Here is a 20,670-nt window from a genome sequence, read left to right as displayed (position 1 = left end):
GTGGCAAACTTCCCTTAGAAGTCAGCTCATGTCACAGTCCCATTATTCATTTTCTAGTGCAATTTTATTTTGTCATTATTTAGAATACAGAAATTAGTGAGCTACTGCTGCAGCAGGATATCGAACAGGAAAAGACTGAGCTCAAAAGTAAAAGGAAGTAATATGGGTTTAACGACCACAAATTACAACTACCCACTCATAGCAAACAGACACAATGTTGGTAAGTTCAGGCACAGGATGGAAGGGCATCACACCTGATTGCTTTTACTGCAGTCAGTTCATATAATTGAGATATAGGATGTACCTTTTTCTCTTTAGCAATACGCTCTGCTCGGAGGGATGCAACCTGAATTGGAGGAAGTGGCTTATCATAGTTGATTCCACTAGAAATAAAAGCAGTAAAAGAATTTAGAAATGAACATTTTAAAAGAAAATCCCAGTTTTTAAGCCATTTTTAAACCCTTTAAGACACAGTGACTACCCACCTTTCTGCAAGCACAGAAGCATGCTTTGGATTCTTCTGGAAAGGATTCATGCCAAGTCTGAAATTAACCAAAATTACATTACTGGAGAGAAAAAAACCTGAGCAGAAACATTTAATTTTATATGGTTTGTAAGGTAACGCTTTGCATTTCTGATGATGTTTCTCAGGCATTCCCAGCAGCACTAATGCTCATACCTGGATGGATGCATTAAGATAGACTTTTACAGCAAACGTTAAATAAATGTAGCTGGCAGGTACCACACAAATAAGCATAAGATATTACTATGAGTTCAGGATTTTTGTAGCTTAGGCAAAAAAACATGTGCTGTATGGTGGAGACTTCTCTTAAATGGTATTCTCTGCCCCCCTGCCACCGCCTGCCCAAAAAAAGACCTAAAATTAACCCACATAAGAACAGATATCAGTTTCATCCTCACAGCCACAGGACAATAGGGGAAAGGGGAAGAGTTCAAGAACAGAGAGACAAACAGCTAAGCAGAAAAGCATGTGAGCACGTTTGCATCACAAACATGAGAAAGTAAAAAGGTCCTTGGCTGGGACAGTGGTTGAGAATATAATTATATTTAAAAGGCTGGGGGCACCTTTAGTATACAGTGAAATAGGAAATATCCTCGTTTAGCTTACTTACAGGGGTTTGATTGGTGGACTTCTCTTTCCTGCAATCATTTTCATCATCTCAAAATGATTAGTATAAAGCTGAGTGTGGGTTGCACCTTCATCTTGGGCATAGATCTGATTGGTACGAAGCGGACGACTATTTTTGGTCTAAAAATAAAAACAAACAAAAAACCTTTACATTTAAAAAAAACCTAGCCATGCATAGCGCATACAAGTACTGTAAAATTACCACAGCACAGTTCTCCTAACAAAGCTATGTTACTCTCCAACACCCTTTTTAATTCCAGTACTTGGCTTCTCCTGAGCAGCGACTGCAAATGAGAGACAAGCCTGACTACTAGTCAGAAAACAGGACAAAGTCAGAACTTCTGGATCTACTCCCAGTTCTGTCATGTAACTTGCTGTATGGTTTGGAGGAAGTCACTTAGCTTTGTGACTCAGTCTCTGCATCTGTAACATGGGGATAATACTATACTACGCAAGTGTTTTTTAAGATTAATTCATTAATTCTAAATCACTTAAATTCTTATATGAAATGTGCTATTATAAACGTTAAGTACTATGATGATAATCATGATGAACTACGTGGTGTTTTTGTGAAGTGGACAAATACTCACTAGTGATTAAGCTGAAACAACAAAACTGTGTGTGAGATTTACAATTTAGCTCCTAATTACAGGTGCTGAAATCCGAAAAGAGAGTCAGAATTTTAACTGCTGTTTCACTATTCAAGAAATACTCAATATAGATCTTCTGTGAATCATTTGTCCATCTCTACTGATGCTAAATACCACAGCGTCTAGATTTGATTTGGAAAGAATTCCAATACACACCTTATAAATGCTTTTTGTCTTCTTTTTAGGATTAGCTTCGTACATTAGCTGTAAGGCAAAAAGGAAAGTTAGATCTTTTGTGGCAGATTTTGTTCAGGTGCTTTTTCTTTTCAAAGTCAATCACAAAATAAGTGAAAATCCTAATAAGGATACTCTTACATACTTTTAAAAGTTATTCAGTTATACTGCTGAAATATTTAAGAAAAATGTGTTTACAGAGTTCAGAAAAAGAACACTACAAACTGAAATTCAAAAGGATGCACCATTCAACAAACTCACTTTTCCTTCTTCTCTTGGAATAATGACATTTTCATATCGGTTTCGGCATTGTTTTGGTGAGCGATAGACTCGGCTACATGAGTTAACAACATCACTAACAAGATCCCAATTGGGTGTGTGCGCCGGTGACATGACAGCAAGGTTTAAAGGAAGTTCCAGTAATTGCTTCACTGCCTGGAAAATCAAAAGGTACAAAATTCAGGGTGACAAATAAAACCATCACACACTTCTAAACTAAATGTTTTCTGTATGTGTTGTCAGGCCATTAATTTAATCATAAAGAAATCTTATTCTCAGGCTAACCTCAAAAGACCCTTTTAGAGAACCAGTCTGCACTCCTGTGCAGAGGAATAATCAAGTATAAGGTGCTCTTACCCCCCTGCACAAGCTTGTCACAATATTGGTTACAACATGAAGCATCTGACGGAAGCTTCTCCCTCCCACACAGATGTACAGAATTTCAGCTGCATTCTCTAATGCCTCAGCCAGCACAACTGATCTGGCATGTACGGGAAGATGGGCAGGAAAAGGGCTGGTGCAGCTTACTTCCTTTGTGGAGCAAAGGGAAAACAGGCACGGAACTGTGACAGACAGACAGTCACAGGTTTGGTCCCTGATCATTTCCTGTAGCAGCCCCTGACTCAGAACAGACTGCAAAGTGCCAGTCTAGCCCCTAGAAACTAGAAATAACATTGCAGGGATAAAGTCAGAAAATAGCCACGTCCGAAGTTAGTAACTATATTATAGCAAAATAACGAGACTGGAAAGCAGAGGGTTCATCTTACCTGTAGTAGTGCCCAGTCTTCACTAATCAACCACTCAGGATTGTCCTGTCCAGCCTCAGCAGCTGGTTTGACAAGAGTTGGCAAAGGCTTTGCAAATTGTGTTTGCTGTTTCAACAGTATGTTCTTCTTCTGTTCTTTGCCCTCTCGTCGCATTTTCAACATCCCCGGAGTGGCTCGGTCAAAAAGTGATCGAGGAGGAATAACAGCCTCTCCATGGCGCTGCTTCTTCTTTCTACCTGCAGCTAGAAAAGTGATGCCATCTTCAGTGAGATCGTAAAAGAGGGCATTTTGTTAAGGCAAGCAACACATACAAATCAGTAGTAACTATCTGGCTGCGAGTAAAACAAATGGCTGTAGGTTAAACCAAAGGCTACCTATTAAAAAGTATTGTTTAACTCAGTGATACTCAAACCTCAGTGGTTCAAGAGCCAAATCCGTGATCAACATTACCCAAAAGAGCCATAGTAGTGTGAATTCATTGTTTCATTTACTATGGTACTATATTATATTTATTGTCACAGCAAATAAGTTAATAACTTATTGCAAGTTGATAACTTAATTCATTAACAACACAGTAAAAGCATTCTGACCGGTTAATAATTAAATCACACAGCGTTTTAATATCATGCGATGCAAAAGCTGCAGGAGACACATTAAAGAGACACTTGCGGCTTGCAAGCCTGTCTGAGTATCACTGGTTTAACTAAATCACTGGTTTTTGTAATTGTTCACGTTATAAATAATGTGATATGATTTAAACAGCTAAGCATATTGCAAATTAACTTTGGCCTAATTACTATATTAAAAGAACAGGTTTAGAAATGAGACATTGTAATTGTTTACAGTAAAAAGGAAGACAAAGTAAAAAATTATCTTAAAATAAACAATAAGCCCCAATGTATGAGTGGCAAAAGACACTGTTACAGGCGAGTTATATAGTTCATGACCATCCTGTTTTGAAATTGATTCTGCAGCTATAAAACAGACAAAACTTTCAGACACTTCAAACCTGTCTGTAAAAACTGCATGATCAGACCCTTTGATTTTTTTGGAGACCGATTATGTGGGGCAAGCTGTTAGACGACACTATGTAAAATTTAATTTTACCTTCTGCTGCTAAGTCTCAGAACTTTTTTTAACCAAATATTTACCAGATGGATCCGTTTTGTGTCGTTTACGCTCTTTCCTGACGTACACTGGGGGCAACTTAGACTCTGGAATTGGGTTGGTATCATACATCAGACACATAACAGAATCGATGTAGATGTCATTGTCATCCTGAGGTGGGGTAGGGGGAGTCCAAAGCTGCACAAAACATAGTATACATGTCATTATGATTTGTTAACTAACTACAGATTTCTTCTCTTCAAAGAGATTAAAGCCTAAATAACTTACAGGCATTATTTCCGTTTGTCCATCTGGGCCTTCATAGACATATTCCTATAAAAGCAAAGAGAGACAATAGTTCAGTGAACTCACTGCATAACACCAAGAATGAATAGCTATTAAGTAACACAACAATCTCTAAGTCATTACCTTGTTGTATGCATCCTCCCGAGTGTAGGTAAGTAGCTCCTCCTCTTCTTCTTCCCAAAGCATTTTTTCCTCCTTTTCTTTCAGTTCCTTCATGTGATAAAATTCCCATGCTTTTTTTGCAGCTTTCAATTCCACCTAAGTGACAACTCAGTCCATTTATAAAACTCTATACAGTACTAGCCGATGGACTAAAATCTTTATAGTGACAATGTCAACTTGCATTTTGGGAAATGGGCAAATTCTTTTGAAATTTCTAATTTTCAGGTAGAGCACTTTTTAAACATTATAACCTGCATTTTTTTAAACAACATTTCTTTAACGAAAATTTAATAAGGGGTTTTCTGCTCCCCAGTGATGTTTAAAAGGATCATTTGGGTTAGCCTGCGAATAAATAAGCTCAGATCTGGGGTTCATTACTTGGCTCTGTCAGACATCCCATGTGACCTTGAGCAAGATAGTTGTGCCCCAGTCCTGCAATTTATGCATGTGCTCAACATTATTCAAATAAGCAATCCCTTTGCAGTCAATGGGACTATTCCTATGCTTCAAGTGATACGTATACATGAGTGTTTGCAGGACCGTGGCCATGTGAATGTCCTGGTCTTAGTTTCCCATTTGTAAAATGAGAATAATACTTGCCTACCTCTAAGGGGTCTTGGGAGGAAAAATTCAATAATGTTTGTGAGGTGCTTAGCTACTATGGTGCTAAGGCTCATAATAGTATCTTCGGAGGAGTTTTCACTCATACTGAAGACGTATCTCTGCTGGTATGAACTGCAGAAGTATACGAGAATGTGTATTCATTGATCTCTTACCTCACTTATTCTTGGTTTACTCTCATCAATGGAAACATGGAAGAGCTCCAAATAATTCAAAGCATACTTCTCAATTGGAGTAAGCTAAAGGAATACATTAGAAGACAGTTATTGCTGAGGATAACAAAGTTACAATGCAAACAGTGGTTACCAAAGCTGTCATTTAAAATAAACGTCCTTTGTTTAAGGTGTAATGCCCCATGGAAGTCAGCTGGAGTTTTGCCACTGATTTCAACAGGAGCAGTATCAGGCTCTTAGAAAGAAAAGCTGCTCTAAGGTCAGAGTGCAGAAAGTTGAAGTTTTTGAACTAAACATTCCCAATTGTTTTAAGAAAATGTTTATGGAAAGTCATGGTACCTGATCCACAACAGCAACTAACTCCTGCAACTGCGAGGGCTCTTCATTGTACTTTGGCTCATACAGTTCTGAAATTAAAGGTTCTATGCTTGATTCTGCTCCTGCTTCTTGTACACGTTTGTTTGGCTCTTCATCTTCTTGTTCAATGCTGTTGAGAGCCTTTAAAAAAATAGAGGTTTTGAAAGATACAATATAGCTTTACAAACATATGCTTCAGAGGGTTGACGCAAAGCCCACTGAAGTCGACGGAAAGATTTTCATGAACTTCAATCAGCTTTCGAGCAATCTGAAGATTGTAAATAAAGCCACAAATTTACACAAGTACATGCTTTCACAATAGAAGTGTTCAGTACTGTCATAGTGGCACAGCCCCACCCACATCCAATATCAATTATTTTGAATCAAAACTACACAAATATACACCCTGTCTACTTCGCCATTAAACTTGCCCTCCCTACACCACACACGATAACGGCATTACAAAAATTAAATATTTCCAAAAATTACTTTCAACCATTAATAAACAGGCTTTCTTACTCCTATAATTCAAGATACCAGTTGGTTTCAAACTTAGAGGACAACAAGCAATTAATTTATTGTACAGGCCAATTGCTCTAGTACCTTGAAGAAATTGGTGAAATAAAAAGCCACACTATTATAAAAAGGTAGAGGTAGAGGGAGAATTAAGAATTACTTTTGCAGAGGGATATTAAACGGAATACTTTGGTATTTCTGCTCTCCGTGCATGTGTTCATCTCCCATTAGTGTTATTGCACATCATGCACACAGGTTGGGTAGGGAAATTCTACTGATTACATTCTGAATATGTTAAAAACAAACAAACAAACAAAAAAGCCATACGCATGATGCATATTTTTACAATAAATATTTACATATGTATTCAGCAAAGAGACCAAACAGCTCCAACGGAATACTCAGCTATGTATGTTTTATAAACTTTGCTAAAACAGAAGAAAATCTCATACAAAAAAGCTAAACAATAGAATTCAAAAGTGAGAATTCAAAAAGTTAAGGCAGACATTTCAGACTCAACTCATACTGTTGTACTTTCTCCTCTCGTCCTCTGATGCCCATTAAGACAAATTTGTTATGCAATTACCTCTATAAAAGGTCTTGCAACCTTGGGTGAGATTGTTTCTGCTGGAGAGGGCTCCTGAGAAAGTACCACAAATTCCTCTGCTTTCACTCTAAAACCAGAATCCTCCATAGGAGAATGAACCTCAAACAGCTCCTGGATAGTTTGCTTGGTGGAAAGGCAGAGGGAAAAAAAAGTACATTAAGTTCTTCAAGATTATTCAATTTCTCATGTTATTCAGAGTTAACTTGGTGGCAAATGGAACTTATAAGTAGGATGTTAGTTAAGAGAGAAAAATGAACCTTTAACTTTTCTAACAATATTTCTGGAAAGATTTTCCTTTCTCTTCAGTACACTTCTGCCAGAGGAGGGTGGAGAAGGATAAGTGTACTTTGTATACTAAGTGTACTGTAAGGGAGTTCTGAAGGGCCCACAGTTCACATTTCCCATGCCTGCACTTTATATGCTCATTTTCAAAGCTATATATTGCCACGTCTACCCTTTCAAGCTCCACAGAATTAAAGCAATGGGTAAGAGACCAGGCTGAAATCAAACCCAGCTCTTGAGCACAGTAGTATATTATCAGACCACTAGGTGGCCCAAATATATCTTAAGAACAGTGTATTAACGAGACATATATTAGACTTACTGATTGCTTAACTCAAATACCCATATAAATACATTTCTACTAATCCTCTGGCTTTATGATCCATATGTCATATCAATTACGAGAAATCTCTTCGGGGGGAAAAAATGAAAAAATCTTAATAGAAAAGTACCTGTGTTAAAAAGGCCATGGAATAGTCATTTCCCTGAGCAGCTACTTCTCGGATCAAATCCTTAGTGCCATTTTTCAGAAGCTTCTCTTCCACAGAATTACCACTTACAAGCCTAGAAAAAATGACATAGAATTTGTTATACCATTCTCACCATGGTTTCCAGAAATCAAAGAAGAATTTTAGCCGCCACCATGAACAATAAAGCTGAACTTGTAGGGCTTTGTCTAGTGGAGGATAAAATGTGTATTCTTAAACAGTGTTAGCGGGCACATTTTATCTAACATATTTTAAAACTCTAGTGTAGACAGACTAAGTTGTATTTTACACATAAGCCGGTTGAGGTGAAGCCTAGACACCCCCTGCAGGCTAACACACGTTAAAAACACACTATAGTTGTAAAACATGCTAGTTAAAACATACTAGCTAACACAGTTTAAGGACACACCTTTTATCCTGGTCTAGACCTAGACAAGCCCTTGACATCATGTTTACTTTGTCTTAGATTTATCACAAAGGGTGGGCTATCATTAATAAAACTGTCATTATTTAGAAATAACAAAAAAACAACATCCTTTGTGAAACATAATTTAATAATAAACAGAGAAAGAATCTATACTACTAGGAGTTTCTACCATTGAGCTATTTATTTATTTATTTACATTGCTATTTATGATTTTTTCCCCTCAGACCTATCTTACTGTAACATTTTCCCTGAGGGGAACCTAAACACATCCATTATAAAACTTTCTATTAGTGATCAAATTAACATACAAAGGATAGTAATTCATCTAGAAAAAATCAAAAGTGATTTAGCAGATTGTTAACTTGAATTTTCCATACTACAAAAGACTTCAGTATAAGTGTTTCAAAAAATCTATTGTTTTTTAAACAGACTATATTGTTAATTAGAGAGAAAGGTAGGTGAAGTAATATCTTTAATTGGACCAACCTCCTTTGGTGGAAGGGAAAAACTTTTGAACTTCACAGAAATGTTGGCACTTCATTTTAAGTGGTCTTCTATAAAATGTGTGAACCTCTTATGCTTAACAATCTGTCCCTATATGTATTGAACTCAGACACAATGGTTACCTTCACCAAACCTGAAGAAGGGCTCTATGAAGCTCAAAAGCTTCCACCAACAGAAGTTGGTCCAATAAAAGATATTACCTCACATACCTTGTGTCTCTCATATCCTGGGACCAACACAATTACAAGACACCAAACAAATATTAGTTAGTATTTTGGTTGACTTCCTTAATTAGCTGAAAAATTAAGCTTTTTTTCCATCTGAATTTTAAATCACATAGAAGCAATGTTTCCTGTTTTAAGTTTTAATTTTAAATTAGAGCGTGCTATAGAAAAGGCTGCTCTGTCTAACAGTCACCTGTATATGTGGATGTCTTTGCATCTCCCAATTCTGTCGCACCATTCCTGAGCCTTTGCATCCATCACTGGGTTTAAATCATTGTCATAGAATACAACAGTGTCTGCCTCCACAAGATTGACACCTGTGGAACGACTGTGAGAGGAAAGGATGGCACAGAAAATGCGCTTGTCTCTGTTGAAACTTTTCATCAGTTCCTAGAGCGGGGGGGAAAATTGGTAAGCAGAATCATAAACCAGTACTGAAATAAGATTACACTCACTCTGATGGAATGAAAAGTGAACAAAATCCAGATTTCTCATTCATTTTGAAATGACAAAGCACATTTCCTCTTCATGTATCAGTGCTCAAAATTAAAATTTAGAAGTATATCACAACTATATCTGTGGTTAACAGATAAAGTGACCTTACCTGACGTTGCTCATGGTTAGCATATTCATCAATTCTGACAAATGTGAGAAAATGGAAGTTCAAGAACAGCTCCAGTATATCTAACATTAGAATCATCTGTGACAAAATCAGCACACGGCGTCCCTCGGCTTTCAGCTTCTGAAGCAAGACAGCAAGAGCTTCCAACTTTCCTATGTTTTAGGGAGAAGAGATTATAAAGACTTTATACACAGCATTCAATTGTTGCCAGAGGAAGCAGATCTGTGAAATACAGGTTCTCCTTTACCTGAATCATACTGCACCAGTCGGAGGTCAGGGAACTGTAGTAAGCATGGAGTTGTAATCTGGTGCAGCTGATGTAAATATGGAGTTGCCTTCTCCTTAAGATTGTGCTTGAAGACTTTCATCTTATGATTATATGAAGGGGGAGGTTTTGCTACATACAAACACGGGGGAGCAGCAACTGCAGCTGGTAACACACAGCGAGTCCTGAAAATGCAGCAGAACTATTTCAATAGGCAGGAGGCGAAGAAACTGCACTTTTAAGTGATCAATTCTAGCAATCACCTTTCATCATCGCAGGGTAATCCCATTCTTACACCATTACCTAGATGGCCTCGCAATTCTTTGTGTGTCTTACTAAATATTACAGGTGTCTCAAAGAGTAAAATGTTTTAATTAGTTTTTGTGGACCAATCTGGATAATGGCTACAAAATAATATTTTGCAATAAAACAATAAAGGATTAAAGCCTTGAGCCTCTGGACTGAGAACTTTACTCCCATGAGTACTCAGACTGTTTGCAGGATCAGGGTCTACAAATCTAAATATTAATTTCTACTCAATATTTCATGAGTAGGGCCCTACCAAATTCACGGTCCATTTTGGTCAATTTCAGAGTCATAGGATTTTAAAAATAGTAAATTTAATAATTTCAACTATTTAAATCTGAAATTTCATGGTGTTGTAATTGTAGGAATCCTGACCCAAAAAGGAGTTGGGGGGAGAGGGGGGGTGTCACAAGATTTTTGTAGAGAGGGGTTGCGGTACTGCTACCATTACTTCTGCGCTGCTGCTGGCGGTGGCGCTGCCTTCAGAGCTGGGTATCTGGAGAGTGGCGGTTGCTGGGCAGGAGCCCACCTCTGAAGGCAGCGCTGTCACCAGCAGCAGTGCAGAAGTCAGGATGGCATGGTACGGTATTGCTGCCTTACTTCTGCACTGCTGCCTGCAGAGCTGGGCACTTAGTCAGCAGCCACCACTCTCTGGCCGCCCAGCTCTGCAGGCAGCAGTAAGGATGGCAATACCACAACTCCCCTAAAATAACAGTAAGAAAAAAACAGATGTTTATTCCATGAACAGGAGATTGAAACTAGCATTTTTCCTGGCAGTGGCAATGGGTCAATTGCTCTCCAAAGAAGAGACTTGACAGTCCACGCATAAATCAATCCTCCATTGTGCCAAAGAATGGCAGCTCAGACATTGCTAAGAAACAGCACAACCTGTACAAACCCTACTGTAAGCAAGTCAAAAGAAGTTTGAAATTCTCTAACAAATTCCTTTGCACTGTGGGTTTTGAAGAAAACTGTACCTATTTTGCTCTAGATCAGGGGTAGGCAACCTAAGGCACACGTGCCAAAGACGGCACGCGAGCTGATTTTCAGTGGCACTCACACTGCCCGGGTCCTGGCCACCGGTCCGGGGGGCTCTGCATTTTAATTTAATTTTAAATAAAGCTTCTTAAACATTTTATAAACCTTATCTACTTTACATACAACAATAGTTTAGTTATATATTATAGACTTATAAACAGAGACCTTCTAAAAACATTAACATGTATTCCTGGCACGTGAAACCTTAAATTAGAGTGAATAAATGAAGACTCGGCACACCACTTCTGAAAGGTTGCCGACCCCTGCTCTAGAGAGCAATCTGAAAGCTCATATGTTGAGAAATTCTTCTTATATCTTAATTGAAACACAGAAGACACTCAGACATATAGGAGACAGTGACAATTATAAACAACAAAAGATTCTAAATTCAGCCATTAAGAAAAATGTAGTGGTTACTGTAATGCATATCTGCTACTGCAATGTTAAATGGCCTAAAATGAACAAGCTATGAACAAGAAAAGGCAGTTTTACAGATGTTTGAAAAGAACTCTTAGAAATGAGTAATCCATAATCATGAAATCCACAAATTACCTATTAACAACATCCTTTAGGGATTCCTGCTGCTGATCTGATGTCAGGATCAAGTCTTGCAGTGGATTACTTGGGCCTTCAGAGGCACTCAAAGAAAGGTAACAGTTCACAAAGCCAGCCCACCTCCATTTGTTGTCCCCAGCGGAACAGTGTTGCGGGACCTTTCTTTCACCAATCAAAGAGCAAATTCCCAACAAGTCTCTGCCATACACTGGAGCTCTGGAACAACGGCGCTCATTGCCAGAAAATATTCTGTCAAGGCGCTCCTTCAGAAGCCTGTTCTTTTCTTCAAATGATTCCTTTACCAAGAAAAAGTGAGGAAAAAATGTGCTGCTTATAATGAGGATGACAAGAGCATGTTACTTTAGAACAAAGCTGTAAACATTAAAACAACATAGTAGAGATAAATGATGTTTTATATCATTCACTTGCCAAACTGGTAAAGTGACTTGGGTCCAACTGCTAGAGAATTAAAATTTAATGTACAATTCGAAGAGCACAATTAAATTAATCTCTAGTTAAAAGGCTCACTTCCATCATAACTTTGAATTTTCTTGCTTTTGTTAATTTAAAGTTTCATAAAAAAATATTTTGTTAATTTATATGGAACACTCCAATAAATGTATGAATTTCCTCAGATTCATCCTATGGAAGGCTTCTCCAAAAGTTGCATAAAAGTTTGCTGTCTCCCCATATTTTTATGGGTTTTCCTAAAAATTTCTTACCTTTAAAAGAATTTTTTAAAAGTCATCTATTTCTAAGCTTCCTCCATGTTAAGAACATACAGGGAATTTGATTGTTCTCATAACTGTTTCTCCATACTTATGATCTATTTACTATGTAATATCCTGTCTGCCAATACGCATAAGCAATCCATTCACTGCTGTGGAGCTTTACGTACCAAAATACATTTTCATTAATAATTCCTAGCCTGTTTTAAATTCAAAAGTTTAAACAAAATCTGAAACACTGAAAGAAATTGTTTTGCCTACCCTATAAATTAAAACTGCTATATATTCCAGCTGTATTTATTTAGTTTGTAAATTTTATTCCCATACTCTTGGAATTGATAAAATATTAATTCTGAGAAGTTTTGTTTATGCTGCAAAATAATTGCAAGTACCTGTGATTGTCCACCATGGGTAGGTGCAGGTTTTAATGTTGGCCCCGTGTCACCTGATGTTAAGTTAGTAACTGCAGCTCTGCCTGGAATACAAACTAAAGATAAACCAAGTGTTTATATTTATATCTGCAGATATGTATCTAACACGCAGTCCTTAAAGCAATATAATATTTCAACAATGTACCGATCTTGTCAGAATTCAAAGAGCTGACAGCTGTTTATACCAACTGCTAAAAAAAAAAAAAAAGAAAAAGAAAAAAAACCCAAAGCCCCCAAGGCAGAACAAAAGGACCACTGAACAGCCATCACATACTAGCAAGACAAGTTGGATTAGGACCAGTGACAGAGGTGAAAAGTTGCATATCCTGGTTATTCTCATTTCTGTCAGAAATTAATCTGTTTATGCTTCTACTTCAGTATACATACTGCAAGAGTTTTGTCCATTTAAAGCTCTCTTGGGGAAAAAAATGCTTTGCTTTTTGCCTATCGCTTTGCTCAATTAGCTTGCTTTTCCTTTAGTGAGAAGGTCTCATTTGTCCACAGGACTGATCTGAAGGGAAAAGTTGTTAAGTTTACAAGATAATACAGAGGAGGAGGAGAAATTGATTTACAGTCAGCTGGACTGGGCTTGTACTGAATAACCTTAATTTTTGTCCATTACTAGGACTTGGATTTATCTTCTCTTACTAGTGCATGTGATTATAAGTGTGGTATATCAAATTATTCTATTGTGATTAAAAAACCTAGTTTTGAGTCTCACCTTACAGGATTGTCAAGTATTCGCAACCATCTTATTTTTTTAATGATGGTTTTGGTAAGTCTTTTCTGTATTTTTTCCCCTGTGTATTTATTTGTTCACGTAAGAGCGACATGAAAAGCCGGTACTGCTGTTAGGATTTTATATTCAGGCAATTCTTTTTGTACATTTACCACCTAGTATCTGCAGTGTATTGCTTTTGCAGGATTTAAGCAGCAGAGAGATGTTTAAATGTGATGGCAAACCTAAGGTCACAACAAGTACCTGTGCCATAATAACTTGGCTCTACATGAAGCATGTATTAATATATTGCCAATATTGATGTAATTATTTGTCTGTGTTCCTTCCCTTTCCCTACATATTCTGAATCACAAAAAATGACTGTCCTGTAAAGGAACACTAAATGTGTTCAAACGTCAGGAGGGTGTTTTCGTCTTTCTGAAATTTGATTAAGCAGGTGTACAATCAACATTTCTAAGCAATGCCATTGTCTGGGATTTGCTTTGCTTACGCAAAGACCTGGTGCTTTCATGATCTTGTGTGTGTGCCATTTGCAACATTATTGTATTAGTCTGACAATTCAATAACTATCCGATTTTTAAAAAAAAACAAAGGATGAGTGTCCTGCGAGATAAAGCGATGCTGTCATAATCTTAGGGATCTCATAGTAATTTAGATCTTCTTTCCAAAAATATATCAATTCAGTATTCATACAATGAAACACAACATTTATATAATTAAAAATGCACCTAATACATCTTTTTGTACAACACCTTTGAATCATCTTGCAGCATGTGTATGAATGCAGTTGTTTGCAAGTTCTTTCCAGAACAGCTAAACCAGCTACTAGAATATTACACAATAACAATAATGTAAATAAAACTACATACAATGTCAAGGATAGTGTTCACACAGTGGCAACACTGTATTCTTCTTGATTTCTAGGCAAGATGTATAGTTTCCTACCACACGCTGTTCACCAGCACTGAATGCTCTCAGTAGAAAATTAGTACAAACTCCCTGCTACTCAATATGACACTGCATTTCGGGGTTGAATTGATACACTAATGAACAATTGGACTTAATTAGCACAATCTGTGGCAAATATATTATACAGTTAAGAGGAATAATCAACTGTAAGAAGAAAAGAGAGGATATCTTCATGTTTCCACATTTTTACATTAAGCAAACAAGCTACTCTGAGCTTCCAGCATACATGCAAGTTTGCAATATACAGACACAAACTAAGCAATTATTCCCATCATTTGCAATAATGGCATTCATTCAGCATTTAAATCAAAGTCTTGAAAGTCAAAACAGGTACTCCCAAAATATTTTTTTTACTGTGCTTAAAAGATGAATCACGAAAGACATTCTTTATTTTACCTTTATAATACATAAAAGTAGCCTCAGTAGTTTCAGAGGGACTCTTCTCTCATCTTAAACAACTAGAATGTTTAGGGTTTTTACTTTGGAAATATAAGGCCCTGAGAATTACCTGTTTTTCTTGGAGGACTTTAGGAATATTAGTGACACTGAAACGTGGTATCACAGCTGGAGGATGAAACATTAAGCTATACCACCTTCCAACCTAAGACTGGACATTCCCTACCTCCTCTCTCCCCACAAAAGTTCCACAAAAAAGAAAAAGTCAGAATCTGAACCTCACAGCCATCTTAGTGCATGAAAAATGGATCAGTAAATGGACTTTTTAATTATTATTTTGCAGGTGACCTTCAATTAGGAGGTGACTATGGCAAACAGCATTTCTAATGGACAAATCCCAATAACTGCATTTCTTGTCAGTTAGTAAATTGCTGTTTTGTCTTAAAGTCAAAATGGCACAGGTACCCCCTAGACACCCAGTGCTCTGTTGTTCCTCCCGTTCCTCTTGATCGTGTTTATAAACAAGGCTGCCAAACACCTGACATGCATGTACAAGGGGGCAGAGCCCGGAAAACAAAAGGTCAACTAGAAAAGGCAAGTACAGAAAAAAAGATCAGTTAGTGAAGTCACTACTGGAAAGAGGACGCACATAAAAGACTACCCAACGCCCTCATAATATACAATAGATCCCACTTATTAGCAACCTCTCAGTTCCCAGTAAAAAAAAGTTGCCATTATCTGGAAGCTGTCAATAAGTGGAAGGCAGGTTTGTGGGGCTGCAGCCAGGGAAGGAAGCACTGGGACATGCTTTCTCTGGCTGCAGTCCTTCAAATCTGCCTCTGGCCAGTGCTCCACATGTCCCAGCATTTCCTTCCCTGACTACAGTATTGTAAACCTGACTGCAGCTGGGACCCACATGGGAGATAAAGGGCTGCTGGTGTGCACACGTTCCCACCCAGCTGGTGAGCCCCTGCGGGAGTCCCAGCACTACGGGCTGGGAATGGAAGCTATAGCCCAAACAACAGGACTTTCCATGGGGACCAGGGGTGATGGAGGCCCATGGAGCTGCATGGTGTCTCTCCATGGACTCTCGCGGCTGTGCCTTACCCCGGCACATGGGGTGGCAGCCAGGGAAAGAAGTGCTGATTTGTGCCAAGCTCGGCACAGCCCTACAAGCACAGGAAGAGGTGCTGTGTAGCTCCATGGGCCCCCAGTGCCTGAGGAAAGACCAGACATCCAGGCTACAACCTCCTTCCCCATTGCTGCCCTGCCCACAACCTCCCCTCCCAGCCTGCAGCACCTGGACTCCAGCAGGGGCTTCCACACTGCAGAAACCTGCATGCAGCCGGGGCCTTTCTTCCCCAAAAAAGTTAATAAAGCAGCATGCCTGTTCCCAATATCTAAATCCATTAAAGTCAATGGGACGGCACTGGCTCCTAGCAAAATGTTGCTACTAACTGGAAGTTGCTAATATCAGGATTGCTATTAAGAGCATCTGCTGTAGTAAAAAATAATCATCTAGATTCTACTTTGAAAAGTGGCAAATATTTTAAAACTTACATTTTACTATCCAGGGCAATTTGGTTTTAGAGACAGCTTGAAAAGAGAAATTTTGAATATACAGTGCAGCCTCAACCTCTCTGAAGCATGCATTTTTTCCATTCTGTTTTGGTTTAAAGATTTGTGTTCGTTTCCAGTTTAGGTAACTCAATCCCCACCACTTAAACAGAACAAAATAGCTCAATCAGTTAGCTAGTGCATGTTTCTAAATTAACAATGACAATTACCTGGTACCAATTAATAAGCAACTTGAAATACATAAAAAGCAATGTTGCTAGGTAATGTCAAACTGGAGACATAACTTCACGACAGAGCACTTACCTTGCTGCGTTACTGCTGTAGAAGTTGGCACACCTGCTTGGTGCTGGTTTCCCAATGCATTCAGAGCATTTTGAACAGTTCCTGCTTGAGAGACTGTCTGCATGACAACTGGGCCCTGAGGCCGCAAGTACTGCTGGCCTGGAGCCGAAACAATTTGAAGAACACTTCCTGCAATTTTGAGTTAAATGAAAAAATTAGTCAGTGCAAAAGAGAGAAGAGCTAAGAGTCTTCTCCAGCAGGGCGTATTACCGCCAACAGGTAAGGCATACCCTACTGGGAATATCTGGTTCAAAGTGAATGAACACAAAAGTACTGTTCATCTAATGCAAGAATTATTCATCTGAAACTAATCAAAGGAAGTTCTTAAAATTACCTCATTTCCTTACACACCAGAAGGAAAAGGCAGCAAAGGTATCAGGAATCTATGTAAGTATTTGTTTTTAAATTTACTCCCAATTATGTAATATCTTTCCCCAAATATACAATATTTTAATTTTGCTGTACATCTAATTTACTTACTGGATTCAAAATTTAAGATTTTCTGCTGTAAGGACAGCCACCTACATTTTCTCAAAGTTACATATAGAAATATCCTCATATGTTAAATCATTCTAAAACTAGAAAAAGCCCATCACCTTCCCTCCCCAATTACATCTACTTCATGGGTCTAATTAAAGCCTCTTCTTTTGCAGCTAAGCAAATTTCCCCCGAATTTGGGAGTTCACAAACCACAGACCCTCCATAACCAGAGCCAAGAGGGGCTGTTTCAGAGCAAGAATATTGTATGCCATGTACTCTGCACATGGCAGTGGCTGGGTTAAAATAGACACACATTAGCTTATTATGGAGAGGTTAAAAAGTAATGTTGCAGAAACAAGGTTAAAGATTACTTGAATTTTGCTCCACACGACTGTGTATTTAATTTTTAATTAAAGCATTATTTTACTTTATTTGCACAATATACATATAAGAATATATTCATGAATGAAATATTCAAATAAAATTTATAAAAATGCTGTAACCACATTTCCTCTAACAGGTGTATATTTTTTCTAGAGAGAACTACCTTGCTGCCCCTCACAGCACACACAGAGAACAGACAACAAATGGTATTATCAATGGGAAAAAAAACACCTTCTTTTTTAATATGCTTAAAATACAGCAACAAGGAAAGCCTTCCCAGTCCCAATGATCTAGTTTATCAGCATTAGAAAACCCACTGATTGAAGCTGGACAGAAGAGTACCTTGCAGCTGCAGAGGCTGCCCTGCCGTCAGCTGGCGGAGTTGGCTGTGTGATAAAGTAAATTTATTCCCTTGAAACTGCAGTGTTACAGGTGTCTCTGGCTGTGCGATTCTGCCTTGTGCTGATGCTATGGAGGCCAGGTGGGCTATTTTTACTACCTCACCACCTGTTAAGGAGGGAAACATACATTAATGAATGCCCTTCTCTTCCCAGAATTCTAAATGTTGGTTAGTAAACTGGTGCTGAAGCGCCTTCCATGCATAATTATATAAAGTGCTTCAAAAGTGTCATATAAAAGTTCAGCAGGTATTGCTTTCTGTATTTGTTGGACAGACTGGAAAAAACCGATCATTTAAAATTAAACATCAACATTTGAGAAGTTATCCTTTCACTTTTAGTAGCAAAAAGTGTAAGAGCTACCTGAAAACTCATGTGACACTTTATAACAGAATAAGTATACATATTAAAGTGATCTCCACTGCCTTTTCAAGAGCACTAAGAAAGGTTTAAAAAAAGAGACAAAATAGTCACTCAAAATAAAATGAGAAAAAACACATTTTAAAAAGCTTGAAGATTAAAATGTGCTGCATAAGCAAGATTTATATCAAGTGAACTGCACTTTTAGACAAGTCAAAAAGCTCTAAAATTATAAGCATCAAGATTTTTCTGATTTAAATGCAGAAAGTTTACAAGCAGAAAGCATCAAGTATAGTTACAAAATGGTGGCATGAAACTTAGCTTTTGTAAAGGCAGTGCATTACCCCAAAGAGAAAATTAATACATCAGTGCTCAGTATTCTATATACATGCTAATAGGCAGGGCACATACAACCTAAAAGCAAAGCCTCACTGCTATTCTCTGCCTAACAGTTGTGACTTTTGTCTCTGCGAGAGAGGTCTTTAAGCAGATGGATTAGTGTTTAATATGAAAAGAATAATTAGGATAGAGCTAAAACATTTGGTCTGAAGGAAGTCTTGCCAGCAGAGGAAACATGCAGAAATAGGAGATTAAGTTGACACCACTAATGTATGTCCACAGCAATTCTATTGTTTCTTATCCAATTTTTGATTTTCCTTGGTCATAAGCAGCGTAGTGAGCAAGGCTAATCAGAAGAGTGAAAAAAAAACACAAAGATTCTGTACACATTTTAGGGTGCCTAGTAACTTAACCTCATTGTAGTAAAAAGGTGGGAGAAACCTTGAAAGGGGAGGCCACTTACTAGGCAACCGTGCCTGGGCCTGAGAGGTCAGTACCAGCCTCTGAGGCAGCACACTTTGTTGGATGGTGTGCGAGGGGGCCTGTGGCTGGGTCTGGCCTAGCTGTGAGGCCTGTGCAGTGGTCTGACCCCGCTGTTTCACAGGATTGGCTGTGCTAGTTGCTGTGGTGAAGGTCGCTGCTGGCTGGTGTCTTGGAGCACTGGTAGAAGCCTGAGTTGTCTGAAACTGTGCTGCTGCAGCTGCAATCAATAAGGTTTGTTTGTGCAAGTTGTTAGAGGTTTTAACTCCATTGTTTTAAACAACCTGCATTAAAAAGAAACCTTCCAACAGGATATTAAAATGGCTAAAGGAATGGCTTTTCCTTACAGACTGGGATTTCTACCCATACCTATCACTCCATCCTATTTTTACAACAGTATATAAATTGGTAAGCATTTTTTAAAAGACTAAGTAAATATACACAAAAGCACTGTAAATCCCTAAATTCAACAGAACATTATATACAATTGGGGGTTTAAATACCAATTGTGTCACAGTTTATTTCATGCATTACCAGTTAGGCTACACGAGATTAGCTTTGCACTACAATGGTAGGTCACACTGTAGCAACTAGTGGAGGAAATTTACTGGCTATTAGTTTGTTTTTATTTTAACTTTTTTTTAAAAGCCATTAGTAATCTAGACCACCAAGCTAAAGGAAAGAAGAGTACTATTAACAAACTAGCACATCAGTAATTTCAGAGGTATTAATTAAGGTAGCAATACCTTTCTTACCCTGATTCGCAGATACTGTAGCAATGGGTGATCTTCCTCGCACTTGTCCCTGCTGAGTTACTGTTGCTGTGGTCACTGTCCGCTGCACTTGAGTACTTGGAAAAACTACAGTCCTGCCCTCAGGCTTCTGCCCATACTGAACTGGCTGAAACAACCTGCAAAGTACACACAAAATAAAAGCTTAAGAGAAAATTATTAACCAGGCCTTTAAAAATCCACTCAGCTTTCCCAGGGGAACAGGGAGACCAAGCCCCATCAAAGCCTGCTAAATTTAAGCCTTCCTTTAAAAAAAAAAAAAAAAAAAAAGTTTCCACTGATGCAATGCTGATTTCTTGAATCTGCAGACCAACAGTCCCATTGCCTCTGCTGCTGCTCACAGCTTTTCCAACAGCATGACACTGAAAAAGAATTGGATTGGCTTCACTTACTACTATTCAAAAACCTTATGGACAGCAGTGAAACCAACTAGAAATCGCTGACACTGTTGCTTGGGAAAGCTATGACCTGCACCACATAGGTGTGGAGTTGTATGAGGAAAGGAGAAGTCATAAGGAGGAAAGGAACAAAGATATCCTGCCACTCTACACAGCTAAGGAGAAGGACGGAAGAGAAGAGGGGAAGTTCCTTCTTTGCAGATGTTTGCATCTGCAAGGGAGCATCTGAACAGAACTCAACAGCATCTCACTTCTGCCTTCACTGATCAGTCTCTTG

At 38.3% G+C, this 20,670-nt stretch overlaps 1 protein-coding gene across 13 annotated transcripts in view; it reads right to left on the bottom strand.

Moving 5' to 3' along the window:
- The window catches only part of LOC120386326 (E1A-binding protein p400-like), a 64,223-nt gene that overhangs the window by 15,830 nt on the left and 27,723 nt on the right, over positions 1–20,670 (bottom strand). For 8 of the 13 annotated variants that reach the window (XM_039505501.1, XM_039505504.1, XM_039505505.1 and 5 more), the window contains 22 exons: positions 19,960–20,114; positions 19,188–19,424; positions 17,970–18,134; positions 16,725–16,892; positions 12,701–12,795; positions 11,578–11,876; positions 9,664–9,866; positions 9,399–9,568; positions 8,988–9,184; positions 7,604–7,715; positions 6,849–6,992; positions 5,729–5,887; positions 5,372–5,455; positions 4,557–4,691; positions 4,416–4,460; positions 4,172–4,325; positions 3,021–3,262; positions 2,236–2,409; positions 1,957–2,004; positions 1,134–1,270; positions 486–542; positions 305–383 (listed from right to left, as the gene is read on the bottom strand). In XM_039505501.1, coding sequence (XP_039361435.1) covers positions 305–383; positions 486–542; positions 1,134–1,270; positions 1,957–2,004; positions 2,236–2,409; positions 3,021–3,262; positions 4,172–4,325; positions 4,416–4,460; positions 4,557–4,691; positions 5,372–5,455; positions 5,729–5,887; positions 6,849–6,992; positions 7,604–7,715; positions 8,988–9,184; positions 9,399–9,568; positions 9,664–9,866; positions 11,578–11,876; positions 12,701–12,795; positions 16,725–16,892; positions 17,970–18,134; positions 19,188–19,424; positions 19,960–20,114 — 3,259 coding nt within the window. Of the gene's footprint in view, positions 1–304; positions 384–485; positions 543–1,133; positions 1,271–1,956; positions 2,005–2,235; positions 2,410–3,020; positions 3,263–4,171; positions 4,326–4,415; positions 4,461–4,556; positions 4,692–5,371; positions 5,456–5,728; positions 5,888–6,848; positions 6,993–7,603; positions 7,716–8,987; positions 9,185–9,398; positions 9,569–9,663; positions 9,867–11,577; positions 11,877–12,700; positions 12,796–16,724; positions 16,893–17,969; positions 18,135–19,187; positions 19,425–19,950; positions 20,115–20,670 lie in introns of all 13 variants that reach the window. The other 5 variants (XM_039505511.1, XM_039505509.1, XM_039505507.1 and 2 more) reach the window with 4 other exon arrangements.

The sequence above is a fragment of the Mauremys reevesii genome, linkage group 18, assembly GCF_016161935.1.
Source record: "Mauremys reevesii isolate NIE-2019 linkage group 18, ASM1616193v1, whole genome shotgun sequence".
In the NCBI taxonomy this organism is placed as follows: Eukaryota; Metazoa; Chordata; order Testudines; family Geoemydidae; genus Mauremys; species Mauremys reevesii.
Note: the sequence above shows the minus strand (reverse complement) of the source record. Positions and strands in the feature narration are given on the sequence as shown.